Source organism: Sorghum bicolor, chromosome 4 (assembly GCF_000003195.3).
Source record: "Sorghum bicolor cultivar BTx623 chromosome 4, Sorghum_bicolor_NCBIv3, whole genome shotgun sequence".
Classification (NCBI taxonomy): Eukaryota; Viridiplantae; Streptophyta; class Magnoliopsida; order Poales; family Poaceae; genus Sorghum; species Sorghum bicolor.
In genome coordinates this window covers 11238417-11250738 of record NC_012873.2, presented here as the reverse complement: position 1 = coordinate 11250738, position 12322 = coordinate 11238417, and the positions used below count along the sequence as shown (strand labels likewise).

The window sequence follows — 12322 nt, the reverse complement described above, 5'->3', positions numbered from 1 at the left end:
TTACCCAATAATTTTCTATTATCAAGGCAAAAGGATAACCAATTTCCACTAAACAGTAATAGTAAACACACGTTTATTAGAAATTATCAGATTGAAAATGTCTATTAGACCTGTTGGAACAAATGTTTCCTACAAGACAACAAAAGAATCAATGGGACGAGTTCTTGGAAGTTGCTACATGAGCGATAAATCTGAGAGAAACCCCACCACCCGGCTTGCAGGATAATAATAGCCTGAAGCAGGGTAAATCTGGGAGAACCACACCACCCGGCTTGCAGGATAATAATAGCCTGAAGCAGGGTACAACTGAAATTGGCCACCATACGGCTCATCCGGTTTTGTCATGGTGAAATTGGACCACGATACATGTGATATTGTCAGCGCTGCCACGAGAATAAGCAATCTCTGTCAATTTCCGAGCTGCAGACTCTGGCGCGTCCTCTGATTTCCCAAGAGAAACAGCTTCCTATTTTTTTCATAAAAGCATCAACAACATTGTTATTAATTAAGTGAAGACACCAATATGAGCATAGCTGCCCATTTTGTGAGCAATAAGAATAACCCCAAAGATAACAGTAAAAGCAGTGAGGTGATGCTTTCATACAATTATACAAATTTAAGTAAAAAGCAACTGCCTGCTTTGAGAATGACTGAATTGTGGAAGAGTTATTACCTCATTTTCGACAACATCCCAAAGCCCGTCACTAGCAAGAACCAGGCATTCCAGCTCACCATTGACCTGTTCTTCCTGCAGTTTATTAGAAAATAAGAACTTCATTAATTACCAAAGTCCTAAGTCTGTGAACGAAGTTCAACAGATCAACCAATAAATAAATTTACATGGTTGCAGCAGCTATCAACTGATGGACCAGCAATAGTAACAATCGCATATTAACGGTACAGCTTCTCTTGCTTCCAATTGCATATCAATGGCAGTCAATAAATAAACTGTTAAATGGCATTCAGGACTATGGTTTAGTTGTACACATAATGAATAACATATATTTTTGCTTTTTTTTGTGGCAATTCTAAGGTAACAAAACTGGTAGAAAACTGCCTTCCCCTAAATTAAGTTCTTGACAACAAAAGATACTTGGAATTTTTGCATAATCAATTACAATTTCTCACCTGAATTTCAGGTTCTGCCACCACGTATGGCTTCAGTAAACGATTGCCAAATGCACGGGACATTGCCAATACACCACCTACCCTCCAAGTACCTGGGAAAATGCCACATCAAGGAGGTGATATGTTTATATTCAAAGAAAAAAAAAAGATGACTTGAAAAATAAGGCTACTCCACTACGATACCAAGCAATACTCGAATGTGTATGGAAACCTAACATGTTCAAGCTCCCAGGAAGACAGATGGCTATAGATGAATAGCAGAAGCCTTTTGCAATCTGCCTTGTGAACTTCATCTAATGCAAGCAAATTAGCCCAATGTATGAAAGAACGAAGAGCACATGCTTACCCGCCCAAATAACAATACCACCAGCATTTTCAATTCTCTTTCGCTCATCAATCCTGTTAGGTTTGTGATCCTCTGAAAGTGCCATAGCTAGAAAAAAACAAACAGATGAACTGTCAAGCATTTGTCACAGGGAGGCACAGAATCAAAGTGACATAAATTCAGTGAGAAACCCTATGAACCAACTGTCACAGATGGCTCTGTATTAACTATAACAAAGGTTAACCAGATATTTTATTGATATGAGGAACAGAGCGATGCCAAGATTTTGCTTCATGATTTAGATTCAATAGACCAGACCATACATCAACTGATAAATGTGACATGAAAATGAAATACAAATACGCTACTTAAAATACCTACTTCCAGTATGCAATACCTTTGCCAGCTTTTGAAATAACAGCACGAGAATCACCAACATTTGCAACATACAGATGGTCACCCACCAAAACTGCAGTTGAAGCCGTTGAACCATCATCCCTGAAAGCGCTTGCTTCCGATTCCAAGAAATCTGTATCTGTTTTCTGATATGTTTCGCCTGGTTTTGTAAAATAAATTTCAAGTTTAACAGATAAACATGTTGTGGCACTAACAAGAATGGCAAGTCTACAGTAAAGTTGAAGAGAAAAATTACTTATAGCAAGCTTTGTATCTGTCAAGAAATCAGGGTGCTTGAGAAGGTTCTCAAACAAGTGCTCCCTCAAATACTCAGCAGCACGTGATCCTCCATGACCTAACCATCAAGATTTTGAAAAGAAAAACATGGTAGGCAAAAATAAACACACAAACAAAGGCCAAGATAAGAGTCCATACCGTCGAAAACACCAAACAGGCTAACAGCTTGTCCATCAATTTCAGTTAGTTTTACATCATAGAAATCCTCCATTGTAGCTCTCTTCCCTCTAAAACTTGAGTATCCACAACTCAGTTTACCATCTTCTCTGTCACAATTTTAGCATTTGTTAAGCAGGGCATCATGCCAAACACTCTCAGAATGCGTCTACAGCAGAAAAGGATAAACAAAGGTGTTCTTGTACAGCAATACATAATTTCAATGTTCAGAGCTATAAAAAATGTTTACGGGTTGTTCGATTAATCGTGATATCCCTCAGGTTGACCGGGGACACCGAGGCGACTAGCTCAACTAGGAACATAGTCATTGCCTAATCATGGTTAGTCATCCGACTCAAGCTGTTCTTTATTGGCCAGATCAACTGGGCTTAGATTTGGCTATTGGGCTGCAAATTTAGCCTGTTAGGGCTAGCATATATGTGCCCAAGACTCCACCAAAAGGCAGAGAACGGAGGCACTGGAAATCCTCTTCTCCCACACTGCCACAACTCCTCCAACTGCGTGATTCCTCTCTTCATAGGCCGTGTGCGCCTCCTTCTCTCCCGCACATGATTCGCCCTCTACTGAATAGGTCAAGCCGCCGACAAGTCCATCCCTCATTCCGCCAGCACCAGTGCTGCCCCCCTGCGCCAGCCAGTTCAAGCTGCTGCCCCTCTTCGTGAAGCTGCTCCAGGAAGATGAGCTCCTGGAATATATAGGACGACTAGGACTGACTAGGCTCGACTAGTTGGTCTGGTCGCCTGGCCAGTCCCATGACAACTAGGGTCAACTATACAATTTGTAAACATTGGCTATATGCTGTAGAGAATTGAAGCCTCATAAGATCACAAAGCAAACAGTTATTGTTATATTTGGTGCTCTAGTATCACTATGTTTCAAATAAGAATGAGTTCTATTCTACCTATAACAACCATTACAGAATGGACTCAATACATATTCTTCTTTTTAAGCTTTGCATATACTTTCATAGCAAGTACTTGGCCAATCGAATATGCCATCCAGCATTCTTCACAACTTTTGATTTTTCTATACAACACGGAAATGGGACTGAGGTCGAAGGACTTTGATAACTTGATTTTGGACAACTGTAGCCGGTTCAATCTCACTCAAGCACACAACACCCCACCCAACACCCATGCAAACAGATGAACACTACCATTTGCTTGAAAAGACATATGATAATTCTGATTGCTTAATCTGACTATCTGAGTCATCAGAGTGCAAATTTGCAAACCATATTGCTATCTGCCGACCTCTATGTGCAAGATATAGAACTGCAAAAGCCTACCTCGAGTCATTCTTTAGAAGTTGAACTATCCCTCATACTTGATTCAAATTGTCGTCACGAGACCAATACAAGTACTTGCATTGAGGTCGCTCACAAGGAGCAACTTTCATATAAATGTGACAAAGTTTTAGCACTAAAACTCTTAAACTCGATAAATTTAGAATTGAAAAACTGAAACACATCAACTGGTTCATATTTGGTGTCGCCAAAATCTTATATTTAAGTTTAATCTATATGACCTTGATGCGGTACAAGTAACCACTCACAATAATTAACATAGAGAGAAATTATCACATGTCCTTGATGCAAAGGTCATATAGATTACTTAATCTGCCTATCCAGTAAAAGGGCATCACATGTCTTTTATAAGACCTTTTCTATGACCTTGTTTTACTGGAAGGTCAAAGGGCAGCATTATTCATAGCAGTAAAATACTATAATAATAATAAATAAAAGGACTCTACATTTATGTTTGTTATTAATAAGAATGATCTATCTAAACAGGCATGGAACCAACCGTATCACATCTTAGAATAATATCATTTTAGTTCTAATATGTGGCAAGGAATAGTAACATCTTAGAATAATATCGTTTTAGTTCTAATGTGTGGCAAGGAATAGTAAAAATGTGGTGCCAAATGATTAACGATCTGTAGGAGCAAGAAGCACAAGATGCATTTGCACGTTTCATTGTTCAGGCCAATTAGTCTCTTACACTGCAGGCAATGCAAACACAATGCAAAACTGCACACAAATGCAGCATTCTACCCGTTTCAAATGCTCCATTCCGCACCACGACATGCAAGTGCCTCAAACCACACGCACATACATTACCTCTCCCATCCGCCGCTGGCGTAGCCGCCGTCGTGCGCCTGGGGCACGGCCCCCACCGTGCGGCGCTGCGGCTGCACCTGCCCCGCCACCGCCCCGGCCCCCGCCTCGGCGGCGGCGGCGGCGGCGGCGGCAGAGGCAGAGTCAGAGGAGTCCAGCATCATCCTTCCCGTGACCGCCCGGAACCCGCGCCAGCCGTGTCCGTGTCCGTGCCGGGGCGTCACGCGCACATCCGCCGCGCGGCCGCACAGGATCCTGGGCCCCCGGCGCCTGCCCGCAGACGCCGCCGCACGCAGCACCAGCGCCCTCAGGAGGCTACCGATGCATACCATCTCATGGCTGCTGACTCCACCACTCGCTTGCCCGGATGCCGCGGCCGCGCCCCGAGGCGAGATCCGCTGGTTTAATGGCTTCGGATCTGGGGAAAGGGAGGGCAGGGAGGAGGAAGCGGCGGGAGGGGACGTGATGGCCGGTGCCAGATTCCGCTACCGCCTGCCTCCTCCCCGCTACAAAAAGGCACCGGCTTTCAAGGAACTATTATCGATAACGATAATAATTGGTGCGTTGTCTGATATACTTTTCTTTCATTACAAAAAAAAAACTATGCCTAGATTAGCCGAACAGAGAAAAAAAATTGCATGTGCTACAAAAAGCTTGCAATGCTTTAGGACCTGGCAATCCACTTTACAACGAATTTTAAAAATAAATTTAGGTATAGCGCAACATCCCATAGATTATAAATATTGAACTACTGCTACGTCCCCAAAAGTTCCTGTATCCAACCTTTTTAAAATTAGAACCAATGTTTATGGAAAAGAAACATCTATTATTTTCCTTATCTTGAGCATTTCCAAGAGTTTCCAAAACTCACGACTAACTTGATTTTTTAGCAAGATTGAAAAAAATGTCTCCAACAACTTCTTTTTTCAACTACCAATCTTGCTACATTTGTTTCATATTTTTTTAGAGTTAAAATGAATTTTATGAATTTTAATAAAATCATGAATATATAAAGGGTGTTTGTTATGTTTGGATGGACCGTCCGGAAAAAATGATGGGTCCTCTAGAAAAAAGGATGGACCGTCCACTAAAACACATAAAATATATATATTGTGTGTTTTCTTGGATAGTTCGTGGAGGTGAAGCGACGGAATAGTTCGGTCGTGGAGGTGGAGCGACGAACTAGCCGTCGAGACATGTCCAGCTCGCAAAAATCAAGGTGTAAATAATTTTAGGTGCATCCGGATATCGATTTGAGTGTCGTTTGTTTCTATAGTCTCATAGTGGTTTAGGAAAGCCATTCTAGGTGTTGAACTGATCATGCATAGTGTGTCAGGAGCTCGAGCTCATCCATGGTAGTGGTGGCCATAGATATCTATGGAGCTTTGTTGTCAAGGTGATTGAGAGGGTATGGGGGGCGATGACTTGGGACTTTCTCACCATGGTAGGGAAGCTCTAACTGCAGCGAATTTGTTAGTGATGCGGATATGGGTCATCCGACGTCCCTTCAACTATATAACCAGTAATCATTGGGGTTAGGGTTTTGGTTTAGATCAATCTATCTTTGAATAGTCATCATTATCGGTTTGTGAAACCCCACATTCGAGATCCTTAGCATATATATATATATATATATATATATATATATATATATATATATATATATGAGTTGTCTTTTTATTTTATTCTTATTTGTGTTCTTCGATTCGCGACAGGGATTAGCCATCTCGGTGAGGTCAATCTGATTATGACGCAGTTGTTGGAGATTTGGTGCTAAGGTTATAGTGTCTGGGTCTTTGTGATCTGAAGCGGATTGGTGTGTCGCTCTCTACCAAATTGATATTATCTCTATTGGACGGAAGATCAAACCCCTTCTCTATTAAAGATACTTCTTTATGCATGCAGTCGGTCCATTGAACCACAACACCTCACTATAAAAGGGCACCAACTCATTGCCACATACCCATCAAATACTTCACCACTCATCTCTTCCACAAATATACCACTGCTTTAAAAAACAATGGTGACAAAAAAGTTTGACTCCTTCAGTCTTTGAGTGGCACGAGCGTCCAAAATGCCATTGTGGCTTTGACTCCTTAGTCCTTGATTTGCATGAACATCCAAAATGCCACTGTGGCTGGAATATTTGGACCGTGATCACATACTTCAATGTTTATTACATCTATACCTTTCTGTATCTTATTTTCCGTAACCATATTGTATTGTATTGTATAATGTTCACATAGCCTTGCACTTTCCATGAATGGGTTGATATCAACATGCCTACATGGCCCCAAGAACATCAAGTCGAGGTCAGTATCACGTGAGGATGGATCAACAATGCATCATAGAGTGCGCCAAATGATGGTTGAACAAGAGCGTAATGTTTGAGTCCAATAGATTCGTTTGAAGGGCAAGGGAGGTAAGCTATGAATGAGACACCAGTAGTTAGCTAGCGGCATGTGAAGTTGCCATAAAAAAGAAGAAGATGGACTTCAGGCTAAATAGGTGTTAGTCAGGGGCCAAAGGAGCCGGAAGATGGATTCTACGGAGCCATCTTCAGCGTATGAAAAAACAAAAAATATCCCTACTTTATCTAGTAGAATGATTGTTAAATTTAGCACTTTCAATTCCCTAAGGCATGTTAGCATTGAAGGTTGGGCTCTTCACCTGATCAACATAGATCTATACATGTCATTGCAAGTAGTGTTATGTTCTTCTTTAAGGGGCAACAAAGTGTTAATTGTTGTTTGTATATATCCTCTAACAATTTCAATTAACTTTAGTTATTGAAAAAAAGTATAATTTATTTATAAGAAGAAAAAATATACATACAAGTAGAATGACAGTTGGCCCTGTTCACCGAGAGAAATAATAGAAGGCCCCTGTTGCCACCTGCTCCTGCATGCAGTGTTGTTGTGACAACCTACTGCCATTATCGGGCAGGGTCGTGAAGGGAGAGAGAGAGAGAGAGAGAGAGAGAGTTGAGAGAGAATAGGTGAGAAAAGAGAGGATAGGAGAAAGCAAGAGAGAAAGGGAAGAGAAAGGGGCCCACGTATGAGTCCAAGCTTGACGCCAAGATCTATGGTGCCTAGCTGGTTGTCATATCACCGCTACGTCTACATTCACGTCGACGCTAGCCCACGGTCTAGTCACTAGACCAATTGACGCTGAGATGTGTAACCTCGACGTCAATTGTTATGATGCCATGATGGGGGGTCTTTTTTTAGAGGATACCATTAGGGATGTATTTGTGAAAACTTTTTTAAAAAGGGCAAAAAAAAATGGTTCACCCGATCGGAGTAAGGTGCCACGACTAGTAGACCTAGCATTATGACCTTTTTGCCGCCGTTTGAACCCTAGTTATTAGGACCGGACTGGGCCAGCGGTCCGGCCAGTAAAAGACCGAACCAGAGAGTCTACTGGTCCGATTCAATTAAAAGACCATTTATATAATCGCTAGAAACCGGTTGAACCGACCTTTTTTTTTGAACCGGTGAACCGATAGGTTCTGTATGAACCGTCCCGGTCTATGGATCTTGTCTGGTGATGTGCGTGCTGCCTCCCGCGTGTGCAACTGGCGCTGGACCCTGCCTGTCTGATACTGCCGCCTGCTGTGTGCGCGTGTGTGAGCGTGATGTGTGCATGCGTGCAGGCCTGCGAGGCTCCGTGCTCCATTTGTTGACTTTGGATGTTTTTTATTGATTTCAAAATTTAATATATTTTTCATTTGAGCTGCAAAATACATAAATAATATATCTATTTTAATTACCTTGACAAGCTCTTCACAATGGTACATTTTATCACGACATTTGAGATTATTCTCCAACATTGAATATTTGAATTACTATTTAAATTGTTTTTAGAACTTGTTAGTTTTTTTTGGGTTGACCTTGTTAAATTAAGACCTATATTGTTACGATGCGTTATGAAATATTGTTATTTATTATGTTTTGACATTCAGATTATTTGAGTTAAGAACGGTCAACAAAATACATGTTAATTTTGGAGTACCCGACTTGTGGCTATATATATATATAAAGCGGTGCAGACCTATCTTGGCACCGTGCAAGTAGTTAAACTAAATGAACCAAATGCCATACAAGCTAAGTTCAACAACTGAAGATTGTTATGAAACAAAAAAAAAAGAGCACGCTTACAAAAGAATCCTAATTTTCATGCAAAACCTTGGTCTGTGACATAATTGAAGTCATCAACAGGGCAAATTAAACACAAAACAAGGCTAATTTTTCCTTGAATCAATCACCCGCGCGCTCCCTGTCCCTGGGCACCACCAATTGAACACCTCTTTGCTGATAAGCAACAGGGCAAAGCAAAAGAAAATGCGCCATCCTATGGCACACAGCCCCAGCTCACCACGAGTCACCTCCTCCAGGCAAGCCACCACCCGTGCAGCCTGCCGAGTGCCCCAGCCGACCACCATCGTCGTGATCCTTTTCGCGCCTCCACGCAGCGTGTCCAACCGCAGGAGTGTCCAGAAACCAGCAGCATCTGCTGCATGAGCTTGATGACCACCTCCTTGTTCGTATCCCACCACTCCGGCGCCAAGTGGAGGAGGAGTCACCGGCGAACTGGCGGCGCTCGTGCCGTCGTTCCAGTTGAATAGGCACCCGCGCTTCTCCGCGTCCCGGACCAGCTCCGCCCAGATGGAGCCGCTGCCGTGCAAGGTTGCTGCGTTGCCCAGGATCCAGAGGCAGTGCCTGCAACAGGAATGGATGAATGCATGGCTAATGGCTTCTTTCCTTCAAAAGAAAAAAATGGCTAATGGCTTCAGTTAACTGAGCTGAGCTGCCCTTTTGTGCTTGTTGTATATATGTTTCATGCATGGTCTGAGATAGGGCCGGCGACAACAGCACGAACCTTGCCCCGTCAAGGCGACGTTTGCACGTCGGCGCTCGGAGAGGAAGCCGATGGATGCTTTGCTGTTGGACCTGACGGTCGAAAGGATGATGATGTCCTCCTCGCTGCCCTGGAACCCGTCGACGGAGTTGACGCGCAGAGCCAGCGGACGCATAGCCTTCACGTCAGGCAGATGACGCCCACCGAAACTCTTTGTCCTTGATTACTGAAAGCTGTGTAGTATGCGTTGGACGAAAAAATTGCCATGATTGAACACCATGATATGTAATTAGACCTCTGTAAGGGAAAAAAGTTTGAAAAAGGAACTACACTTTAAAATGGAACAAAAAAAAGAGAGAAGAACCTTCTTTCAGTTTATGCAGTATTTCCTTGATGACCGCAACTTCAGCCATATTTCGCTTGCTTCGACCAGATTCTTCCCTTCCGTCGATGTTGATGAATGAGTATGGTCCAAACATTGCACCCTCAAGGTAACTACGTTCATGGCCGCCCTGCATGACGTTAGGGCCATCCAGGATTTTGCTGCTGTAGAAACTTGTGTTTGGGAAGATGCTTATGGAAGGATGCATTCTGTACTGGATATTCAGAAGGTGCTTCTTGTGCCCCTGCAAACTTAACCTCTCAAACATGCTCCTGCCCAGCAATGCACTCGCTGCAACCTGAAACAAATACGATAGCTAAGCTCAATTGCGTTATTAATTCATATGTTCATATTCACAAGTTCAAAGAAAAAGAAAAAGAGATGTGCAGTCTGCAACTCCATATGGCACCTCTCATGAAAAATGTACGTACCTTGCTTTTGACAGTTGCTGGTAGTTGGCACTCGTCCCCAATAAGAACAGCATGCTTGAGCCCATAGAGCTGCAAGGGGATCAGGGACTCGCATTCCTTCAGCTGAGCTGCCTCGTCGATGAGAAGCAAATCCATTCTCTGACCTAGCATCTTCGCCGATCCTGACACCGTGCAAAAAACCAGGGAGGCGCTTTCAAAGCAGAATTCCATGATCTGTTTCTCAGAGCGTGTTAGTGGAAGCTTGAGACCTCGGTTAAGAGCTCTGGTGAGGAATAGGATGTCCACCTTGTACCGCTCAAGTTTTTCATTGCATGCTTCTCTCTCATTCCCAGAACACATACAACACATCCAATCAAGCAACCTGCTGAACCCTTGGAGCATGTCAATCAGCGCAAAAATGTTGATGTAGTTGCTCTCCATAATGATGGCTCTGGGCACGTGAAGCATGATTGTTCTGAAGCAGCTGCTCAGCCTCTGCAAGATCTGATGGAAACGTGACCTGCCAGTAAACGTCACTTGGTTTCTTCTCCGATCTTCATGGAGCCACCATCTCGGTCGTCCACTTAGAAATACCTCCACCGAACGAAGGCACTGCCTCCAGCCCGTGTCCGGCGAGAAGCAGGCCCTGAGTCTGTTCAGGCGAGTGTCGAGGAAGATGTCATCCAGAGAGCTCCCAGTGGCAATGGACATGCGCTGCCTGTTGCCGAAAAGAAGCAGATCGCCGAGGCAGCCTCCGCCGTCGTCGCTGGCGCCGGAGGGGTGCTGCTGTTTCCTCAGCTCGAGGAGGCGGGACGCGACCTGGCGGATGGCGGTGTTGGTCGGCGCGCACGTCAGGACGCGGCAGCCTGCTGCGCTCTGCTGGCTCATCAGCAGTAGCAGCACGCTGATGGTCTTGGTCTTGCCTGAGCCTGAACGCGGATAGCCTCGTCGCCAGCACGGCGGCGGCGGCGACGCCGGCAGCCTCTCGGCTTGGAGTGGAGCTCAGGAACGACGTGCTCTGGCCGGAGATCAACAATACACACGGCCGATAAATAAAATAGAAATAGGTGGCGAGAATGAGATGAGAGCAGAATTACAGACGTATGTAAAAGAAAAATGCAAGATCAGTGCAGACTGCAGAGCACTCACCATGTCATGCCCATCGTCGACGTCTCCGGCGACCACCCTGACAAGCGCAGGTTTCCTCTGCACCGCGGCGGCGTAGTCGAGGCACCGCCAGATGCGCTCGTAGGGTATCAGACTGATCAAACTGACACCAAACGCGTAACGCGTCGAGGCTTGCTGCTCAAGTCTCTCAGACGCCGCCACCATCTCCAAGGCCAGCGCACTGTCGTTGGCATACCTGACGTGCGCGAGGCAGCATGAGCGACCGTCGCGCGTGAGGTCAGCCGGCCGCCGGCACGGCGACGTCGCGTCCGAGAGAAGGACGACGTCGCCGGTGCACGGGAAATCACGAGCCCCATGACGGCGGCCGCGGCCGCGGGCGACGATGAGGCGGTACATGGACGGGGAGGCTTGCGCGTCGCCGGATTTGTCCTTCCGGACGGGAAGGGCTCGTACGGCGTCGATGGGGAAGTGACGGCTGGACGAGAGCGCGTCCACTAAGTTGGTGCTCATTTCCTCTCGCATCTCCTCCAGGAGCGGCAGCCTGAATGCCTCCAGGTAGTCCATCAGCCCGGAGAACCTGTCAGGGATCGTCTTCACCTGAAGCATTGGATGATTAGTTTCAAAGCAGCAATCAGTGCTGCAAAAGTCCACAAGTAAAATCAAAGCGACCATGAACAAGGAGTAGCTAGCTAGCTAGCAGCAGCACAAGAGCTAGTAGGATCTCGCAGGATGGAGAAGGAACCTTGTCTGCGAAGAGGTTGTGGTTCATGATATCGTGGAAGGACCAGGAGAAGATGAGCCTGACGAGATCGTGTCCCGGATCAGGGGAGCTCTCACCCCTCGATGTGTTTCGCTCCCACATGATCTGCGTTGAGCCCTTCACTTCACCCATTCTGCGCGAGGTTCTTGGCCATGTTTGGCTGTGCAACTGTGCATGAGTATACACTATACAGAGCTCTTGCTGGAGACTGATGGAGTAAGCGTGGCGCCGGATCGACTTCCTAGGATACAACGGGGCGCATCATTTTGATCTTTTTCTGGTTTCGAGGACGAGGCGGCGGGGCGGCCGTTCGTCCCCTCGGCTTCCGCCAGTGTTTACT

General features: G+C 45.1%; 1 protein-coding gene and 1 pseudogene across 4 annotated transcripts; both read right to left on the bottom strand.

Annotated features, from left to right (window-relative positions):
• LOC8078344 (probable protein phosphatase 2C 13) lies at nt 1-4973 on the bottom strand. Of its 4 annotated transcripts, none has more exons than XM_002451841.2 (8): nt 4446-4962; nt 2285-2412; nt 2106-2204; nt 1851-2009; nt 1475-1561; nt 1129-1220; nt 674-748; nt 1-466 (listed from the first exon to the last, which is right to left on the bottom strand). In XM_002451841.2, exons 1-8 carry the CDS (start codon nt 4772-4774, stop codon nt 329-331), a joined length of 1107 nt encoding a protein of 368 aa, XP_002451886.1. In that variant the 5' UTR covers nt 4775-4962; the 3' UTR covers nt 1-328. The 4 variants fall into 4 exon arrangements, with proteins under 4 accessions (XP_002451886.1, XP_021315943.1, XP_021315941.1 ...); XM_021460268.1 differs by having other exon boundaries at nt 2285-2407; nt 4446-4585; XM_021460266.1 differs by lacking the exons at nt 1-466; nt 674-748 and adding an exon at nt 825-912 and having other exon boundaries at nt 4446-4973.
• LOC8059046 lies at nt 8686-12114 on the bottom strand (annotated as a pseudogene).